Source organism: Micromys minutus, assembly GCF_963924665.1.
Source record: "Micromys minutus genome assembly, chromosome: 27".
In the NCBI taxonomy this organism is placed as follows: Eukaryota; Metazoa; Chordata; class Mammalia; order Rodentia; family Muridae; genus Micromys; species Micromys minutus.
In genome coordinates, this window is record NC_137962.1 from 41,991,618 (window position 1) to 42,013,682 (window position 22,065).

Genomic DNA, 22,065 nt, shown 5'->3' on the forward strand with positions numbered 1-22,065 from the left:
ACAGCTGAGCATACTTGTAGCTAACCATTGGTCTGAATTCGGGATCCCAATGAGGTTGCTAAAGAAAGGATCTGAGGAGCTGAAAGGGGTTGCACCTTCATGGGAAGATAACATTATCAACCAACCAAACCCTCCAAAACTCCCATGGGGTAAAACACCAACATTTGTGCTCACTTTGAGAGAGACCCATTGATCCAGTTGCATATGTAGCTGAAGATAGCAGTCAGTTTCTGGCATCAATGTGAGAAGAGGCTTTTTTGTTCCAGAGAGGGCACGTTTTCCCAATGTGGGGGAATGCCAAGGGTGGAGAGGGGGATCAGAAGGGAGTGCACCTTTGTGAAGGCAAATGGAGGAGGGGAGGGGAGCGGGGCGGGGTAAAGAGATAACATCTCAGATGTAAATATACGGTATCTAATTAAAAAAAGAGAGAGAGAGAGAGAGAAAAGAAGAAACCAGCATCACTAAGGTAAAATCTTGTACAAAGTGTTTTCTGGGAGCACAAAGAAGCTGTGTTCCAGAGATAGCTAAGGTTGCACCTTGTGCTGCAGCTGGACTTGGTAATGTGTAAGAGTCATCCAGGTGGTGCTGGTTTTGAAATTATGAAGGACTCATGAAGAACTGCTGAGGCTGGCACAGTGAGAGGCTAGGGAAGACCATTGGTGAAGGTGTAGCCTCAGTTGCAGTTGAGGGCGCATGATTGAAGGAGTAATGAAAAGGAGCTGAGGCTCGACACAATGAAGAGCCAATGCTTGGCTACTAGTGAAGCCTGGTAGTGTTGTGCCAGGGAAATGTTAGTAATCCCCAAAAGCCAGACAGGAGCCAATCTGATGCAACTCACAGCAGGTCTTTATTCTATTAGAACTAGCTCAGCCCCCCTCCCCCCATGAACCACTGTCAAGAAGGAACCCCACCACCACCACATTAAATCATCATCCTTCAGTTCTGTAGTGGCTGCCACCTGTAGCCTGGGTACAATGGGGGCTGGGATACCATACACAATTTCAAAAGATCCCATGTGGCAAAGAGAATTCTTTATCATATATAGGGCAACAGGAAGGAGCATCACCCAGTCCACACCTATCTCTAAAGCTAATTTAGTTATGGTCTCTTTTAAAGTTCTATTCATTCTTTCTACAGGCCCTGAACTTTGGTGTTAGTATAGTATGCACAATGCAATTTCCAATCTGCTCCAATGAACTTTGCTACATCCTGACTTCCTTTGGACACAAATGCCAGTTCATTGTCTGGCCCTATCATATGAGGAAATCCATACCTAGATAAGATGTCCTCCAACAATTCCTTGGCCACTATCTGCTGTCTCATCCTTGGTTGGGAACACCTCTGTCCACCTGAAGAAAATGTCCACAGATACCAGCAGATACTTGTAGCCATATCTTCCTGGCTTGATCTCTGTGAAATCAATTTTCCCAGTAGGCCCCCTGGTCTCTTACCTCACAGTCAGGAACCTGGATGTTTGGGGTTGCTGGGAATATTGGTCAGCTGGCAAGCTTTTCAGCTTGTCACTATATCTTCAAAAGTGTGCTGTATATCCTTGAAAGTCATCTTTGGATTGTCTGACCACATCTGTCATTTGTCTGATGTACATGTGGGTGACTCTCTAGATTTTTCTGAGAATAGTTCTGGCTAAAGACTCAGGTACTATTGGCTTACCTTCAGTCAATCATCACCAGCCTATTTAATTTCTTCTGTATACACCAGTTGGTCTGAGCGGTTCAGGTAGGACAGTGGCCAATACAGAGATGGCTGTTATTTTTGGCAGTTCTTCCTTTTGATTATAGGAACCCTTGCTCCTTGTAAATGGCTCCATGCATGACCCGTCCAGCAGGTCAGGTTATTCAGGGTCCCGAAGAGGCCTTCATCCTGAAGTCATGGGGGTGAGAGAGAAAGGAAACCACGCACGTAAAGAATGACACAGAGTCAGTCTGGATGGTGTCAAGGCTTCATTGAGGATAGAATGCTTACAGCTTATATAGGCTTAAGCAAGGGGAAGGCAGAATGCAGTGGAATTTTACAAAATCTTCAGAACACGGAAGAGGGTGGTGCTGTGGTCTAGCACCGACAACGGTCTCGTGCTTTTTCTGGAACATCCTGTTTTGTCACCTGGCAGTTATTCTTGGCAGGGTCCATTGTGGTGCTTCCCGGAAGGCTCAGGCGAAAGGTCAGGTTCCCACAGGCGGGGGTGCAGCTGCTCACAGGTTGCTGTGTCAAGATGGCTGTAGTTTGGCTATTTTCTTAGCCATGGCTCCCCACACATGCACACGAGCAGTCGTAAATGCATAACTCTCTGTCCCTGCAGATGTTAACAGCTGGTCCTTTTCCTATGATGAAGGCCTGTGTTAATGTTCTTAGCTTAGCCCTTTGAGCTGAAGTGCCTGGAGGAAGAGACTGAGTCCAGATTACCTCTGTTTCTGTAATTAATGCTGTCCCTGCTCTTCTCTGACCATCATAGATGAAGCTGGTTCTGTATATAAACCATGTCTGCTCTGCCTCCAACAGAGGAGAGTCCCTTCAGTCGGGACAGGTTCTGTGTGCCTGGGCCAGAACCTTGTCAAATTGACCAAATGGACAGTCTAAAATAGGATTGGAGAGTCACAGGGTTCAGGGAAACAGGTGGCTGGAAAATAACTCAGCCAGGGTTGATTAGTAAAATCTGATAATGATATAAGCATTACTGAGCCATCAACCAGAGGGCTGCTTGACTACCTTTTCAATTGCATGGGGACAGTCACAATCAAATTCTGTCCTAAAGTTAATTTATCTTCATCTTTAACCTACAGTGCTGTGGCTACAAAAATACACAGGCAAGGCGGCCATCCTGCTGCCACTGGGTCCAGTTTCTTTGATAAATAAGCCTCCAGCCATTTCCGTGGTCCTGGAGTTTGGGTCAAGACCCCTTTAGCTCCTCCTCCTCCAGCAATCTGCTGAAATTTGGTGTTTCCCTTCTCCTGGATCCGAGGCTTTGTTGGCTAGAAGGATAATCAAATCTCCATTCAATGTCTTTCCTGTCTTCATCTGCACTCTCTCTGCAACTTTTCCTAGATCCCTCAACGACTTCTCTCTTAATCTTCCCTCAGTAACTTATTCCTAGTGTCCAGTGCTGACTGATTGGTGAAAGCCAGGGCTACCTTGGTAGAATTCTGTTTTCTCTGGGTCTATGTGTGCATAGCCTTACAAGGGGGGCCTTTATGACATGTTTAAAAAATGCCACTGGACTTTCACCAACTTCCTGTCTAATATCATATTAATATTGGTCATATTATTGTTGAGAGCTGCTGAAAGAGCCTGGTGGTAAGTCTGGAGATGCTCCCTACCTTCCACCATGTTGAAGTCCCAATCTGGATTCACCCATAAGTCTGTGGTGAGGAGACCCTGTAAGAGCTTTGGGAGGTAGGTATCTGCACTGAGTGCTCTAAGGTGCGTGGAAGGGAGTGGCTGTTGCTTCTCAGTGGGTTGAGTGTGGCAGGATAGTGTCAGTGAAGACCCTCTCTTTACAACTCAAGAGACCACATCTGTTCAGACAGGGAGTGAGCACGTCTCTTGGCAAGAAGGATAGCCATTTACTGAGCAAAAGTAAGTGACCAGGAGTTTGTGGCAAGCTCTGCTGAGGGATACTTCTTCACATTTGGGGCCTCTCCTGCCCAGTCTGTCTCTGGGATCTCACCTCCCAACTCAGGGAGAGCCTGATTAGGTCACAGAAGGCCCCAGCCTTAGACCTTTCTACAGGCCCTAGATGCCTGTGCTTTGTGCCTACAGAGGGTCAGGGGAAGGGGTGGGGAGGGGGTGAGGGGGATAAGCCTGTGTGAACTGTAGAACATGTACCTGATCCTGAGAATAAAAGCAATAAACAATGTGGTTGCTGGGAATTGAACTCAGGATCTCTGGAAGAGAAGTCAGTGCTCTCAACCTCTGAGCCATCTTTCAAACCCTAAAGCTAACACCACCAGGAAAGGTGACAGGGCTGGAGCTGTCCCCTGTTCTTTGTCACCCTGTGGCCGATCCTGTTGATGAATAAGTGTTAGCAGAGGTAGAGGATAGACTTTTGAAACCCTTTATCTTCTACTGTTGACACCATGGGGAGATGAAAGGTCCCCCTCCAGTGGCAGTAAGTGTTCCTTAGCCCTAACTACCTTAAAGCGAGTCGGAATAAGATTAAGGCGAGAAACCGTCCTATCTATGGCATCTGTCATGGTCAAATACAAGTAAAGACCAAACCACACAAGAAACAGAATAGACAGGCACACTCCAATAACAATAAACAAAAAAATAGTCACTCCAAGACTGAAAACTAAAGTAAATCCAAAGACTCACAGATTCACAGGGAGGAAAGCAACTGACAATGGGGTTGTCTTTCCCCAAAATCCCTCCAACTGACAGGTGGATAACTTATTCACCTTGGAGTCGAAAATGTCTTCCTGACTCCCAGTCAGAGCAGTCAGTTCATGTAATTTCTGACCCATCTCTCGAGCCATCTGTCAGCTTTAACACGCATCCATGCATGCAGAATGAAAAAGGACTTTGAAATGTTAGCTTTTCATCACTGGGGCAACATATTTGGATGTGGATTTGTTTGTGCTCACAGTTTCAAAGGGCTTATTTAGTCCATGGAGTTTGCCTTACTGCCCTGGGGCTGTGGGGAGGCAAAAACACTGATAACCAGGATCAGGTGGTGGAAGGGGCTGCTCACTTCATGGCAGACAAGTAGTAGACAAATGAGATGGGAGGATATCTGAGGGTATTAACACCACCAGCGCCATCTTCTAAGGGGTGTTCAGATTATAGGTGGGAGCCACCTTGCTCAGTTTGGAAAATCTGTTCTAACTTTTCATATCTACTATGTGTATGGGTGGTGTGTGTTCGTGTGCCACATGGTGCCTCTGAAGAGTTAGAAGGGGGCATTGGCTCCCCTGAACTCAAGTTATGGACAGTCATATGCTGCCAAGTGGGTCCTAGGAATCAAACCCAGGTCCTTTGGAAAAAGAACCTGTTAATCCTAGGTAAAATATTAAGGCCCAGCTGGAATGTTAATGCCTAGGTTACTATTTGCCTGACTAGCCTGCCAGTTTGTTTTATGACTAGCATTATAAGGAAATTTCTATGTTGTTTCTGCGGTTACTAGGAAACTTTCTTATGCCTAAGTTGATTACATGTTCTGGTATGTTCTATGCCTTTGAAGTCAAAAATATTTGTATAATGGTATAGCTCGAACCAGAACCAACCACCTAGCAACACTTCCTACACCCATGTATAAGCTTTTATGGTGTTTGCTTTTATAAAGTGCCCCTGGGATGGACCCAAACATGAGAGACACTTGCACATATGAAACTATTTGGAATCAAACTTCCATTTTTAATGGTGGCTGAGTAAAGTTTACATTCCCAAGACCTCCCTGGGGACTGACATCCTACTTGGCAGAAAGAGACATGTATGTGGGTAACTGACATCTGGTTGGCAAGTAAAGACCTGAATGTTAGACAAGGAATGTCCCCTGCCACAGTTGAATACCCCAACCAATGAAAACAGGAAAAACGTACAACAAAGACATGTTCCTAAGGAAATCCATCCCTACATCCTGATTGGTAGAAGAACCTGGCACAGATGTTTGTGGATTGTAGGCTTAAAACCCCTGTGGGATCTTAATTCAGGGTCACAGTTCAGCTCCTGGGCCAGAATCATGTCCCTGATCATTTGTCTTGGGGTGTGGTGTTCAGGACACCATCCCTAGTTGATAAGCCTTCCTAGATCTACAGTGCCACAAGTTATAGCCTTATCCAGGGCTCTTTCAAGGACCGGAGCCTTTACTCACTAGTCTGTGATATCTGGCTTCCTCAGCACACTTCACTTAGAATGCACGGCACCATCTTCCTCTCCTCTTTCAAACAGCTAAAATTACTCCTCACAGTTTTGGAAAATACATTTTCAATCAAGTGATGTTACAAAGAGGCAGTTGGGCCTGGAGCTGTTAAAGAAAAAAAAAAAGGTGAGGTGCAGGGATGAGGGTACCGTCCTCACAGTATAGTGGATAGATCTGAAGGTGACTGTCGGCAACTCTTAATAGGAATATGTATCAACAGGACTTGGGGGGGACACAGTACTTCCTAGTAAACAGTTCACACTGATGAAAAAAAAAAAAAGAACACCTGCAAATTTAAAAAAACAGTGACACAGAATGGTAGGAAAGACTTTGGAGCACACATCTGTTATCCCAGCACTCAGGAGGCTAAGGGAAGGCTGTGAGTTTGAGGTTAGCCTGGGCCATATGGTAAGACCCCCCTCCCCCAAAAAAAGACAGATAAAGGATATGCCAATTACACAGACTTATGTTTCTTGCTTTGTTTATTGTCATGTGGGACACACTAGGGACATAGAATCAATGACACATTATTACTGTCCTTAGGAAACAGCATGATGGGAAAGAGAAAACTCATAATTGTGGTTTAACAGCAAGTCCGGTAGCCGTAGTAAGCACTGAGCAACAGAAGCACAAGACACAAGCCCAGCTCAGTACTACGGAAGCACTTTTGGCCACAATGCCTAAGAAAGATCCCACATAATAATCAGGAGCGACTGGGAGACACACCAGGACAGGAGTGGGAGCAGCCTGGAAGATGTGTGTGGCAATACACATCAACTGCATTACCGGGAGTCAGTTGAGGAAGCAAAGGTCAAAGACTAAATCCCCTGGCTTGGAGATGAGTCCCAGATAACAGGGAACCATCCTGTAGTTCTGCATGAGAAAGGGCCCTTTCTTTCTCTAACCTTTCAGATGGGGAACCATCTCTCAAGCAATAATACAGCTTTTCTCTGAAAGGATTTAACTTGAGGGTATGTTCTAACTTCAAATAAAATCTAGAAAATTCTCTAGAGGCTCTTCCTCAGGGTACAGCTCAAACTCAGCTGTCCAGGCCTTCAGCTTGCCTGCCCTGGTGACAGACAACAAACCAAAACCAGCCCATCTATGAGTTGAAGAACTGTGACAATCCGGATCTTTCAGGCCATAAATGTACTAAGTATGCCTGTTTACAAGTACCACCTGACTTGGAGAGACTGTCTTATAAATTATCTCCGTGACACTCCTGATCTGCAGATGTCTCTCCTAAATGAACAGAGGTCTCACTCAGGGAAAGATCCTCCTGGTGAACAAGATCCGGGGGTGGGATGAGATCTTTCCCATGCTGACTGTACTTGTACAGCTTCTCTTCAGTGTGCATCTTCTGGTGCTGAAGGAAGTTGGATCTCTGAATAAAGCCTTTCCCGCAGTAACTGCACACATAGGGCTTCTCTCCAGTATGAACAATCTGATGCAGTAATAACTTAGAACTCTGGATGAAGGCTTTCCCACAGTCTTTGCACTCAAAGGGTCTGTCTCCAGTGTGGATCTTCTGATGCTCAGTGAGGTGGGCCTTCTGCAGAAAAGCCTTCCCACACTCTTTACATTCATACACCCGCTCACCAGTGTGGATCTTCTGGTGTCGTATAAGATATGAGCTCAGAAAGAACGCCTTCCCACATTCGTTACACTCGTAGAGTTTTTCCCCAGTATGGATTCTCTGGTGCTGAGTGAAGTTGGATGTCTGACTGAAACGCTTTCCACACTCGTTGCAAACATAAGGCCTTTCTCCAGTATGAATTCTCTGATGCTGAATGAGCTTTGAGCTTCGAATAAAGGCCTTCCCACACTCGTGACACTCAAAGGGTCTCTCTCCAGTGTGAATTCTCTGGTGCTCAATGAGGTCCGAGCGGTGTCGAAAGGCTTTGCCACAGTCTCTGCACTCGTACTGTTTAACTTCTGTGTGGATCTGGTAATGCCGGATAAGGCTGGAGCTCCGAATGAAGGATTTGCCACACTCATTACACTCGTAGGGTCTTTCTCCCGTGTGAATCCTTTGATGGCGGATGAGTAAGGAGCTCTGACTGAAGCCTTTCCCACACTCTTTGCACTCGAAAGGCCTCTCTCTGGTATGAAGCCTCTGGTGCCGAAGCAGGTCGGAACTGTGACAGAACGCTTTTCCACACTGTGCACACTTGAACGGCTTTTCTCCTGTGTGTCCGTGCTGATGCTCGGCTAGGTTTGCATAGTGAATGAAGTCTTTGCCACACACATTGCACACATAGAGTCTGTCCCCAGCGTGGACTCTTTGGTGTTCAGTGAGGAGGGAAGTTTGACTGAAGCCTTTCCCACAATGATCACATTTATAAGGCTCCTCCCCCGTGTGAGACGTCTCACGTGGAACTACATCTGAATTAAATGGGAAGCTTTTGCCACCAACACCACAGGAATGGGTCTCCCCTTCAATAAGCTCTCTCTGAAGTATAAGAAGGTTTGAGTTGATAATGGGGTTTCTTCCTGACTTACTACACATTTGGGCTGTGTCTCCTGTTTGAATTTGCCAGTGGGTCACTGTCATCTGAGTGAAGCCCCTGTCCTGAGAGGAGGGACTCTCCAGGCTCTGCTTCTCTGGGTTTCCCAACAGCTGTGCCAATCTGTCTTCACGAAATCCCCCAGACTCAGAGGTGGAGGGCTCCAGCACTGTGAGCTTGTCTGACATCATCTTATGTGAATTTTCATCCCCAGAAACTTAGGGTCAGGATCACCTTCTTGCCACCAGGTCCTATAGTAGAATCTGAAATGAGAAAAGAAACTGGTCTTCCCCCTTTGTTAACAAGGAGCTGCTGAACCAGCCCAAGGTATAGTTAAAATCCAACCGAGAGAGGAAGCCTCTCTTCTGTCCATTCTGACCCTTCACCGTTTTCAGCTTTGATCTTGCCCCAATGGGCACCCACATGGGAAGGCTTCCTGCAGCCCTACCTGTGAGATGTTCAATCTTAGGGCAAACAGGCTGTGCTATACAGCACTCTTCTAACCTGTGTGGAGGGCAGAGGGATGTGGATATAGTCAGGACTCTACTTAAAAATCAAGACAAGTAATTCCAAGATTATTCAAATGAAATCTATCAATCCTACCGCCCCCATCCTCTGCATCTTGTTATCTCCATCTTGTCGCCACTTTAGGCCATTTGTAGCACACAGGGCCTCAGTGGTAGCAGCATTTCCGACCTGTAGGGACTGAGCCTGAAACCGAGACCCCAGTTACAATCTCCACACTTCTATTCTCTCAGCCTTTCAGTGGCCTTGAAGTCTAGTTCCCTCTGCGACATCCCTCCACGACTGGAATGATGCTGGTGTTTTCTGTCCTAGGCCTCACTGACACAACGCTCACACTGTATATATATACTTAGCCCCCGTAAGTGGTTGGGTTCTGTATCCAAAAGTTAGCCCAACTCAGACAAAAATCAACAAACCAAACCAAGGAAACACACAAAAACCCCTACATCTGTACCAAACATGAGCATGTCCCCTTTGGAGGGAGGGTGATTATTCCTTGAAGACAACATACTTACCTACCTGTCACGTGTATCAGGTGTGATAAGTAACAGATGACTTAAAGGACAGAAAGCCATGAGTAGATAGCATGAGAACATTTGACATTTTCAGAAACTCAAGCATCCTTTGATTTCAGTGCCTGCAGCAAGGAAGTGGTATAGAATCCTTTCCTGCAACTCACCCTCATTTTTCTTCCCATCACGGTGTGTGAGACCAGCTCTGGCTAGATCCCATGTGTTTTGGATCTGTCTGAACTCTTGCTCTTTACACACCTAAGGGTGTGCCAGCCATGTTCTACACCCACTCTTTTTCTTCTTTTTAACTCAACACTGGAGCTGTAGAGGCGGCACAGAGGTTTAGGGTACTTGCTGTTTTTGCAGAGATCCCAGGTTGAGTTTCCAGCACACAAACCAATAGAAGCTCACAAGTTTCTGTATTCAGTTCCAGATCTGATGCCATATTCTGACCTTCCTGGGCGCCAGGACATGTGGCGTGTGCTTGCTCTCATGCACACACACACACACACACACACAGAGGTAAACCACCTATATGCATAAAATAAACTAATGCTTTTTCCTACCCCTTCACCCTTACTTCAATGAGAGAGGAAAGGGAGGGAGACAGGAATGGCCACTTCCGCCACTGACCTGTGTTCCCATCAGTCAACCTCCCTCCTTTCACGCTCTAGACCTTCTCCCATCCCATCTCTTCCAGCCTCCTTCCCTCCCTCTTGAGATAAAAGCTTCTCTGCTCCTCTAGCCTGCCATTCCAAGTCAGCATCCAGCAGTGCCAGCTCATCCACATAACTGCAGAAGGAAAGCTGGACATGACAGAGTAGGGACAAGAGGGCCTTGACTTCCTGTAGGTAGAGTGCAGGCATCTCATAAAACTAAAATGGTACACGTATCTAGTCTCAACTACTCTAAAAGCTGAGGCAGGAGGATGAACTATTTGGGGGAATATTTCAATATCCTACCTCAAAGAACACAAATACCAACCTAACTTCCTGAGTTCTAGTCCCTCTCCAGCTACTGTCTCTCCTCTCCTTCACAAGGACACTCAATGGTCACTGAGTTTATTTTCACATCTCGCCTTTTTCTTTTTTAAAAGATTTATTTATTGTGTATACAGCATTCTACCTGCAGCTACGCCTGCAGGCCAGAAGAGGGCACCAGATCTCATTACAGATGGTTGTGAGCCGCTGTATGGTTGCTGGGGATTGAACTCAGGACCTCTAGAACAGCAGCTAGTACTCTTAACCTCTTTACCTCTCCAGCCCCTCCTCTCCTTTCTTGTGGAAAGGACCTCCTGGGGCCAGACTCACAATAATCTACAGTGTCACCAAAGTTGGCCACTTATTCAACCCACTTCCAGCCACACCTGTTATCAAATGACTGACTCGCAACATCCCCCTGTCACGGTGCTCCTGGGTGCTCCTGGGGCTCGCTCTCACCAGCTACCTCCTCCCAGTGTTCCGTTAAAACAGCGGAGCCTTGCCTGCATCTCTACTGACCCACCTTAGCAGAGCAATGGCACGGAGAATGTTTTCCCCCTGAAACTGGGCTCTTCCCTAACCTCCACATTTGACTAACTTTCAACCTGATGGCTTCTCAGGTTTCTAAACCTCGGGTGTCTACACTCTGACTTCTGCCCCATCTGCCCCATCTGCCCCTTCCATGGTGAAATCTCTACCACTTGTATTTGTTGGGGCTGTAATCGTCCAATAACCCCTCATTTCCTTACTTTTATTCACACCCTATATCCAGTGCACTAGCTGACCTGTAGGTCAGGCCATTACCCTGCACCCTGCTCCTGTCTCAGAACCTCAATGCTCCCCTCTATTGCTATTTCTCAAGGCATCAGGGTGACAGCCTTCTAGCCTGTCTTCATACTCCCTTCCCCCACCGCTTTTCTACAAAGGCAGCAGGCTGACCCCTTCAAAGCATGAATGAAATGACGACTTTCTATTTTAAAAGCTTCACGGCTCACCTAGCCCCTCCTACCAGCATTCTTCCCCAAATATGTAGGTGAATTAGCGGGAACACTTGAGTCACTTGCTAGACAATTGTGAATATTCCTGGCCAGGGAGTGGCACTATTAGGAGGTGTGGCCTTGTTGGAGGAAGTGTGTCACTGTGGGGGTGGGCTTTAAGAGACCCTTCTCCTAGCTGCCTGGAAGATAGTATTCTTCCCATTTGCCTTCAGAACAATATGTAGAACTCTCAGCTCCTCCAGGGCCATGCCTGCCTACATGCTACTGTGCTCCCACCTTAATGATAATGGACAGAACCTTTGACCCTGTATGCCAGCCCCAGTTAAATATTGTCCCTTTAAAAAGTTGCCTTGGTCGTGGTGTCTCATATCATAGTGTGAAACCCTAGCTAAGACAACATTTGAGCTTAACTGGCTCAACCCTTCCCATCAGCCCTTCTAAGAGCTGGCTGTTCCCAGGGGCCAGTGCTCTACTTGCTCCTTGCAAGCTTTAAGCTTCTATTCTGTCAAATCTTTCTCTGATTTGTCACATTGTCTGCCACTTAATTAGACAACACTTTCAAACATGGGTGCTAAACTATCTTAACCTTCATTTGGACTAAAGGTGCGTACTAAGGGCTGAGCTGACACTATCTTGGTGTTCACAGTATGATCAGATATCTTGCAGCATGGGCGTCTAGCGTGGTTATTAGTCTATCCGTCATGTGTGTACTTGGTACCCTCATTAGAAGAGAGGAAAGGAAGCTACTTAGGGGGCAGTATAGAGATAGAAGAGAATCAGTTTTACAGACAGGTTGAAGAGAGACGGAGCCAGAAGATTAAAACAGAGTACTAGAATTAGTTGGAGTCCAAACAGAGCGATTCAGAATCCAGATTGAAATCAGTCAACTGGGAGACCCGTATGATACCAAACAGCTGAGTTAAACCAACCACAACAGTCCAGAAAGAACTGGAAAGGGTGAGCTTATTCAGCAGCAAGTCTCAGAGGCTGAAAACATTTTAGGCCTAGATTAGACTGTACAGAGACTAGAAGCTTCCAGGATAAGTTAGCAGATGCAAGCAGCAAACCTTAGAGACAACAATTCCAGAAGGAGAAAAAAAATAAATAAAAATAAAAAACAAAAAACGACCCAACATTGCAAACCTACACACAAAGTAAAAACAGGAGCAGGAAAGTTTGCATAGCTTCAGCCTTGGGAAAAATAACCAGGCAGGTAGGCCTTGACACCATCTCCTTAGCAACCTGTGGATGTGCTGCTGCAGCTGAGTGCTAGGTGTGCAAAGCCTGCTTTTGGGGGGTTAAAAAAAAAGAATAAAGCCTGTGGCTGGCTGCCCTCTTAGGACTCCTATTCCAACCTCTACCCCTAGTACCTACATACAAGGTCTCTCGTCACATTCTTCTTTCATAACAAGCCCAGGACCCTTCAGCAGCCATTTTACATAAGCCAGCAGAGCAGTCAGAAAGGCTGCTTTATAGAAGTGTTCTATTGTAAGAAGTGCTCTATTCTTGCCCACTGCTTTTCTTACATCCCTTCCACTTCCAGATCAGATCATGAGTCTTAAAGAGGGGGCCTTTCCCAGGTCTTCCCTCTCTCCATCATCCTCCAATGTATTCCAGAACCAGAAATCCACCCCCAAGGCTCCGGGAGTGTCCAGAGCTGCATGTGTTGGCTTGTGAAGTTTCTCTGTACCTCCCATGAAAAAGAATGCCACCATTATGCTAAGTATTAAAACAGATACAATACCACATCCAGGACAGGAACAAAGGTCTGCTCTCTCTACCTTCAAACATGGTGTGTATGTGTATGTGTGTGTGTGGGGGGGGGTCTGACTTCTTTGTGAGCAGAAGACATTTGTTTCTTTCATTGGGACGGGTCTCAGATGAACGATATTTGTAAGTGCATAGGACAGCTGTGAATATCAGATCTACCTGGAAACTACTTGAGTTTAGAACTGTTCTCCTAACACCCAGGGAAACCTCTACCATACCACTCAAGCCCTGGGAACTCCTGGACCGCGGTGGGGAATGGTGCAAAGATTAAATGTCCCTGGCATTATAACAGAGATGTCACAGACGTTGATTCAGACACTTGAGCTTGGCTGACACCTGACCCCACCTAAGAATCCTCCTTCAGGTCATATGGAGCTGATTGTGCCCAACACACATTATTATCTTCAAGCCCTGAAGTTGCCTGCACTGCATCTCCTTGGACAGAGCCCAAAAGGGCTGAGGGAAGGCGGGAGGGCAAGGTCCAAGCCGGCCAGCAGCGTCCCGCGCACCTGCACTCATCACCTGAGCAACTAGCCTTCAAGCAGCCGCTCGGAGGCTTGCCCGGCAGACTACGGGGCTGAGTGTGCCACACTGGAGGGCCTCGATGTCCGCGGAAGACCGGTCCCAGCATCTACTACCCCTCAGCTCGGCGAGGAGCTGCGGACACCGGCAAAAGCGTAGTGCAACCGGCCTGGGACACCGACCAACTCGCCGAACCCCGCCGGCCTCGAGCCCGCCCACCCGCGCGAGCCGCAGCGCCTCACTCACCCGGAGCCCGGCGGAGGACAGCGCGGAACCAAGCCGAGCTGCATCCAGGGGCGCAACCCCGGCCGGCCACAAAGCCAGCACCGCCGCTGCACGCCCCGGCCGGAAGCTGCCCGAGGCTCCGCCCGGAGGACAACCGTAGGCACTCTAGGATAAGAATGGGGCCACGGGGAGCTCCGTGTCACAGACTTCCGGGCCAGATTCCTGCGGTCAGCTGGGGGACCCAGTGCGCAGTCGCGGTGGCTGAGAGCCCTGTTTGCGCCCGTGGGTGAGGGATTAGCGACCGAAGCTAGGCAGTAGATGTCGCCAGACTTCCCTGGAATTGTTTGGAAAGGTAGACCCTTTAGAGAGCTTTTAGTAAACGTTTCTTGTTGGCTGTTAGGGAGGATTCTGAATGGAGCTTTTATTGTATATGTGTATGACCGTAGTGGAAGGACGATTTTGGGCCACTGTGTCTAAGACACAACATCTTTGTAACAAACCACTGGAGACTCAGAGTAGTGAAATCAAGGCAGTTTATTTTACGACCTTGCAAAGTCAGGTGAGAGCCTAGAACACCAAACTTTATTTTATTGTGTGTTTTAGTGTTTTGCATGCGTATAGTGCACCTTGTGTGTGCTTGGTGCTCCTGGAGGCCAAAAGAGGACATTAGATTCCCCTGGAAATGGAGTTATAGACACAGTCCTTAGCTGCCATGTGGGTGCTGGAAATCTAACCAGGATCCTTTGGAAGAGCACCAACTGCTGGCTCTTAACCCTGAGTCATCTCTTCAGCCTCATGGAATGTACAACCTTAAGAGTCATCTAGGTCTTCACAAAAAAAAAAAAAAAATTGTGGTTTTATCTTGATATTTTATATCTTGTTTTTTGTTTTTGTTTTTTGTTGTTGTTTTTTTTTTTTTAAGCCACTGAAACTGCATATTCACCAATGGTCTCTCCTGGCCTCTCCTGGCCTCTCCCAGTGCCAAGTCTCAAGTACACTCCATGAACCCTTCATGCCTTCAAAACCAGTACCACCTAAGTGACTCTTACACTACTAAGTTCAGCTTCCAGCATGAGGTACAACCTCGGCTGCTTCTAGAACACAGTTTCTGTGTAGCTCTTAAGAAATACTTAGATTTTACCTCAATGATACTGGTTTCTTCTTAAGCACCACTAATTTTCAGCTGCAGCTGACCAAGGTTGAGTATCACAGCAAAGCAAAAGTTTCACTTTAGTAGTTCTGGTATCTTATCCATCACAGCCGATTCTTCAGCTTCTGCTAACCTGAATCACAGACTCTTAATTCAAAATAACAAAAGGCCCCAAGCTTACCAAGCCAGGACTCCATCTTTGTCACTGCCTTCAACAGTCTTATGTTCCAAGCTCTTACAGAACAGCTCACTAAACATTAAACACTTTTCACAGCCCTCCCCCAAAAGCATTGTCTGTCACAGCAACACCCCACTCTTCTGGTACCAGTGAGTCTTGGGGTTTCTACTGCTTCGATGAAACCCCATATTGAAAAAGCTCGTTGGGGAGGAAAGGGTATATCTGACTTACACTTCCTCAGGACTGTTCATGACTGAAGGAAGTCAGGACAGAAACTGAAACAGGGCTAGAGCCTGGAAGCAGGAGTTATTTCAGAGGCCATGGAGGGGTGCTGCTTACTGGCTTGCTCAACATGGCTTAAATACATTTCTTGTAGAACCCAGGGCCATCAGCACTGGGATGGCAGCACTTAAAATGGACTGGGTCCTTCCCTATCAATCACTAAGAAAATGCCTTCCAAGCTTACATGCATGTAAAAGTGACTTCTATTCGACAGAAGTAATTGTCTTCTGTCTCAGAGGCTTACTGCTGAATAAGCTTACCCTTTCTAGTTCTTTTTAAACTGTGGCTGACTGGTTAAACTCAGCTATTCTGGCTCAAACTTTCGCTCCAAACTGATTGAAAATGGTCTCTCTTGGCTTTTTACTGAATTTCTCTGCTTGAAAAAAAAAAATGCCTCTGAATTCCATGAACTGAACTGCACAGAACAGAACCGAACTAAACTGTACTCAACTGAAATGTAAATTAATTGAATGATTTCTACCCCATTAGCTTCCAAATGAATAGGGCTCAGACTATAATTTATTTATTTAGCTTTGACATATTACTGGGGGAATTAGCCCTAGTCTTTTTTCCCCAGAGCTAGACTGTTAATTCCCTAGCCGTGCTCCCAGGTACTTGGAGTTTGAATCTTTCTGGATTATTTCTGTTCCATCAGCATGTCCTCGGGGTCCATTTCATTTTGGTCACATGCTCCTGGTCCCTCGTGTGTAATGGAGACTTTCTGTCCTCTCTGTCTTCCTTCTCCTACTCTTTTTTTCTTCTTCTCTCTTCTCCTTCATCCTTGTGGTCCCTACCTGCCTGGTAACTGAAACTCCACCTACTTCTATTCTCCACAGTAATATCCTGTAGCCATTTTTATTTAATCAATAGCTTTACATTTGGGAATAAGGTGTACATAACATCACTTGGTATACTCGAGGATTTGCTCATCCGGGCAACCAGATCTTGGGAGCCAGCAGTTAGCATTTGATTTGAATACATAGCAGCACCAGACTAATTCCCACTGAACTCAACTCAACCTCACTGCATTGCCTAGACTCAACTATACTCACTAACTAACCTCCCCTCCTGACCCTGCACCACTCTTAAGTAGTTTCTCTTTCCTGTCTTTTCTCATGAGTTGGGTGTATCCCATATCTGACTCATTCTGTTACATCTTTGATTCATTACTTTGTCTGCCCCTCAATCAGACACTATTGTTTAAGATTAAAGGTGTGTACTAAGGGCATGTCTGTATCCCAAGCAGAGTGATTAAAGGCATGTCATTCCATCTGGTTCACATAGACCTAGAAGGTCTTTGGGTGTGATCCCTTGCCAAAGCATCTATTGTTGCTGGATTAAGATTCCTCTACACATACAGCCTGGTCTTATGGAGGCATTTTCACGGTTGATGTTCCCTCCTCTCAGATGACTTTAGCTTGTGTCGAGTAGACATAAAACTATTCAGCATACATACCGGTCCTGAAAACTGCAGATGTTTGCAGAAGGACATTGGCTTAAACTTCACTCTTTGTGCCTCCAAGGTAAGCACTTTACCAACTGAGCTACCTCCCTAGTCCCACCCCAGGTTTCTAATGGCAAAAGCGTAGGTGCAAGCTATTTAAAACTTGTGGTAAGGAATCCAATGCCTTCTAGAGCTGGACCCATGCTTCACTAGGAAGCTGTGGTCATAATGAAGCTGTCTCAATTATCTGAGAACTTTCAAATGTTTAAACAAACTTCACCAGTAGTGGGTTATGGGTCCAGTGGACTATGCTACCAGACAGAAGCACTGGTCAGGTAAAAGCAGGTTCAGAAAAACCCAGGAGATCTAGCTCATCCTTGAGAACAGCAGGTGTTGGAACCAGCTCTGCCTGTCTTGGAGCATGTAACCATGACACCCTACTGAAAGGACCATGACAACAGGTCACATAGCATACAAACCTAGAGTTCTCCATGCTGATGAGGTATCAAGATAGGCCCCCAATTTTTTTTTTTTTTTTTAAAGGAGCTCTGGCAAAGTTTTATTAAGGGAAAACTTGGTTTACTTCTCACCAGTCTGTTCTGGCATGCTTCTAATAATATCAGAGCCACCTGGGTCGATGACAGCCCATGTGCACAGTCTGTAGTGTTTCCCACACGCTGTGCCCAATTCAATATTATTACCACTGTAGTGATGAACACCGGTTTTAGCCAACATGGCGTAATATTCTATTTCAGATTTTCTCAAAGCTGGGCAGTTGTTGGCGAGCACAACCAACTTTGCTTTGCCTTGTCTGATCTTCAGAGTCTGTTTGTACCCCAGCATGTACTTTTCACTTTTCATAACAAGCTGGAGCTTAGAGTTGAGCGACTCCAGAGACTTTTCCGTCTTCTTTGCAGCCACCATCTTCTTGCCTCAGGTACGGGACGACCCCCAACCAAGATCAGCCACCAAGATGGCCAGGGAGTGAGAAAGGGCCCCAAATATTTAAACTAATGAGCTTCCCTTCCTAGGCATCCCTTCCAGCAAAAGGTATTTAATCCATGGTTTACTCTAAGACATGTGTTTGCATTTGCCATAAAGAAAGCAGTTTGGACAAGCAAGATTTCTTTCATGAAGGATCGCCCTGGGGTGGGGTGCAGCCTTTGTTGTAAAGAGCCGTGCCTAAATCTCCTAGAGAAAGCCTTCTCCTTTCCAGCCCCTCCATACTCCTGGCACTGACTCAGAACTAGACTAGATTCTGTCCCATCCTGGGGTCAGCCACCTTTCTGCCTGGCAAGTAGAGGAAGGGCAGACCCCTGGACCACGGTTCTGAACTCCTCACAGTCTCCAGCAGCAGCTGGGTACAAAGAATATTGAGAACAATGACATTCGCCGCAGCCCCTGCTGTTTTTCACCCAGAAGAACACAGACTGGGACTCCCTCTCTTGAACTGTGTTCTTCCTTCCTTGAGCAGCATGCCGATGGCAGTGTTGGTACTCTGGCATCCCTGTGGTAAGGCAGACATGCAGTCCAACAGTAGTTGATGACTGCAATGCCTGCCTTCAGTACCAGCACTCAGGAGGCAAAGGCGGGTGGATCTCTGAGTTTGAGGCCAGTCCTGTCTATAGAGCAAGTTCCAGGACAGCCAGGGCTACACAGAAAAACCTTATCTTGTGGAGGAAAAGAAAAAAAAATGGCATCACAGTTACCATGAGGGTAGTTGGATTGCTGGAGGGGGGGGGGTGCTTAGCTGGCTTCTCTAGAAAGCTAGGCACTATAAGCTAGTACTTGTCAATTAAGGTGTTAATTCAGGACCTCTGCACCCTGCCCTCAGTATCTTATTTAGAGGAAAAGTAAACATTGAAAAGGATGATTAGTAGCTGGCACATGCCTTGTGTGGATGTCTGTGAGTTCAAGGCAAACCTGCTCTACATAGCTACTTCTAGACCAGCCAAAGCCACATAATGGCATATTGGCTCAAAAAGGCTGTAAGATTGTTGGGAGCTATTTTTCCTGCTTCTATGAAAGCCTGGCTGTGAGGCAGAGTCCAGGTAGGTGAGTGCCTGCTGGCAGATTTCCTGGCCTGTTGATGCCTGGGACAATAAGGAGCTACACTCAAGGGAAGGGGCTGAATGTTCTGTTAATCTTGGTGGAAGGAACAGGAAGGCCTCTGGATGGGAACAGATACTCTGTGTACATCAGCCGTTGTCCCTGCTATCTCGTGACTTTACAATTCTGTAAAGTATATAATGATATCTAATGTATCTGAGAAGTACCTCCAGGGCTGGCACGGTCTAGACCTGCAGCCATCCCGACTTCTAACTTTTGTCTCTGATTCTTCTTTCCATCTTTCCTGTAATCATCCTCCCTCCATCAGAGGACTGCTGGACTTCACACAGACAGGATTGGTGCATACGATTACAATAAAACATCATCATTATTAACAACATGTAACAGTACTCAGTTTGTGCCCAGGGATATTCCTAGATAAACTCTGAGACTAGATCTCTGCTCTAGAGATAACCAGCCTTGAGGCTCTCAGCAGGCCCAGCAGAACCTCAGGTAGAACTGCTCTAATTTCCTAGAGAATTTAGGAAAGGGCTTCCCACTGTGAAGGAGTCTTTTCCCACTGCCTCAAGGTCTTTGGAGACTTAAGTGCCATTCTGCTGGGGTGACCTTCCTTACATTGTATTAAGGTGTGCCTCTGTATTTTCTATTGTTAATACTGTACCAGCGGGAGAGTTAAGTGCTGGCAGGATTCTGGCACTCTCATTTCTATAGCCCACCTATGGGTTTTCTAATTTGTAAATGTTTGTCTCTCTACACCCTCTAAAGGCAAACTATGTATCAAGCTTTGCCCTGCTGCTGAAAGGTTGTAATGAAGATCAGACAGCCAATAGCAGAGTCAGGGATTACAAGAGTGGAAAAAGCAGTGCCCATGGACAAATGGATAAGGAATATCACAAATATTGGTTCTAATGTGTACCATGCTAATATCATGAGTCAAACTATAGCTAGAGGTCTCTGGTATCAAAATGCCTAGTAAATTAACTTCAAGAAATATGGTACTTTGTGCCAGAGAGATAAACAGGCCATTTCTAGTGGCAATGGTTTTTCTAAATATAAACCAGAAAGAAGGCCTAGACTTCTCAGGGTGTGCAAGAGATGTGGCAAAGGTTGCCATGGGACCAATGAATGTAGGCTCAAGAGAGATATCCAAGATAATATCTGGGCGTTGGGGCCTTGCTCAAGTGCCCATAGCAAAATTCATGAGCAGTTTCAGGCAAGAACAGCTAAGAGTTACCGGGTTATAGAAAGAGCTGGAATTAAATGAGACTGTGTACTCTGAGAAAATGTTAACATCAGAATGGAAGCCTGCAAAACTTTTATGTTGGGGACATGAGCTTGTTTATGTCTCTACAAGACATGAAAAGCTGTGTATACCATCAAAACTTATAAAGATTAGAATTGAGCAGGAGAGGTATCCTGAAAATCATGGCCACTGATCCAAAAATTGCTTAGTTCATCCAAAATGTCTCTGATTATAATTTCCTGCTAAACACAGACAATAGATGGCTTACGACTACAAGGGGGAATTAGTGAGCTTTTTTTTTTTTTTTTTTAATTTCTTTAAAAGCACAGAAATATAATATGTTTTCATTTTAATCCCAGGTGTGGGATATAGGGTTCCTTCAGATTGTCCACAACAGCTGACTATAATTTGCCTCGTACTCTAGCGGGGCATGATTTTTCCAGCAGCCGAGGCAGATAGTTTCTGTGATTGTGTGACATTTGGAATTTTGAGGACTCTTCAGAGGTATATAAGTGCTAGGGCCCCAAGAGGTTTGGGTTGTCATTGTTTGATTGTTGTTGATTGCCACTTATTAAGTAATTGCAGGCAAAGAAGAAAAAACAAGAAGAAGAAATTAGCTATCCTGATGGCAAAGATCAAACTTGCCCCAAGGAACTCCCTGCCCCTAATCAACAGGACGTGGTCTAATGATAACATGTCCTCTCCCCACTTTATTCTTTTTTCTCTCCTGTCTAGTGTTAGGGAGTGAAAGGGTGGGAGAAAAAAAGAATACACAAGGTAGCCAGAAGTTTGGCTACATCGTTCTTTGAAATGTAATAAGCAAAGAAGGTCTTTTGTCTGTCAGTGTGGGAAGCTGCCCAAGCTCTGATAAACGACCCTACACAAGTACTCATGCAAGCAACCCTATATATATTCAATTGGGTCATTTCAGAGACATAAAAATTAGGAGAGGCTCAGAGAGATGATTGAACTAATAAATGCAAATTAAATAAAAATACATTATACCCATGTGTAAAATTGTCAAGAAGTAAATAAAAGATTCTGAAACATTCCACTCCAGAGGGAGAGGCTCCTTAAGACCTTGGAAGCTAACAACTCACTAGTGTCAAGATGTCCCTGATGCCATACTCACAAGCTCCCTCCTTGCCCCCAGATAAGCAGTAATGACACTTGAGGAGGGGAGACCTGTGTAGCTAACTGCAAATCGTACAGAAAGCTCCAGGGTTCCAGCATTCCTGAGTCATCATCCGTGCTGGGATGGGCTTTTAGTGAGGTTATGTAACTACTGTAAGTATCTCCAGTAAACCCAGTGGTTCCTAAGGTTGAGGGGAAGAGTACAGAGCAGTTACCAGACTCTTACCCACCACAGGGGCTCTTGTCACCCCATCAGCTTTCTGCCTCTGCCTCTCCATTCTGCATCCTACATGTAGGCACTGCAGACAGTTTCACTGTGCACTGTGTCATCTGTAATCTCAAAGGTGATAATCATAGCTAGGATTGTAATAAAATAATTTGTGTTTGCCTCAGCTCAATATTAAGAAAGTCTGGACTGCTTGGCATGCATATTGTTCCAGCGGAGACCACTGGGCCTTCTGAATTTGTTATTGTCCAATAAATCCTGGTGTTAAGGAAAAACACAAGTGTGCCGGTTCTCCCCTGCCTCCATTTCTTTGGGTTCCAGAGATAGGTCGGGGAGTGAACTCAGGCCATCAGCTTGTTTGCAAATGTCCTGAGCCATTTCCTCAACCTGTGTCTATTTTTGTTTTGTTTTGAGATTATGTAGCTCT

General features: G+C 45.9%; 3 protein-coding genes across 3 annotated transcripts in view; 1 reads left to right on the plus strand and 2 right to left on the minus strand.

Moving 5' to 3' along the window:
• GFUS (GDP-L-fucose synthase) overlaps positions 1-22,065 on the plus strand; it is a 29,409-nt gene that overhangs the window by 1,585 nt on the left and 5,759 nt on the right. The window lies entirely within an intron of this gene.
• On the minus strand, positions 6,337-14,055 carry ZNF623 (zinc finger protein 623). Its single transcript, XM_080939228.1, has 2 exons — positions 13,933-14,055; positions 6,337-8,642 (listed from the first exon to the last, which is right to left on the minus strand). Exon 2 carries the CDS (start codon positions 8,568-8,570, stop codon positions 7,071-7,073), a length of 1,500 nt encoding a protein of 499 aa, XP_080795354.1. The 5' UTR covers positions 8,571-8,642; positions 13,933-14,055; the 3' UTR covers positions 6,337-7,070.
• Positions 17,545-17,889, minus strand: LOC308438349 (large ribosomal subunit protein eL30-like; the record flags this gene model as incomplete). Its single annotated transcript, XM_080939719.1, has 1 exon — positions 17,545-17,889. The coding sequence occupies one exon, from the start codon at positions 17,887-17,889 to the stop codon at positions 17,545-17,547; it is 345 nt and encodes a 114-aa protein (XP_080795845.1).

Bases quoted from the DNA above. Each gene is read 5' to 3' on its own strand.
- ZNF623 (XM_080939228.1), bottom strand. From the start codon at position 8,570: ATGATGTCAGACAAGCTCACAGTGCTGGAGCCCTCCACCTCTGAGTCT.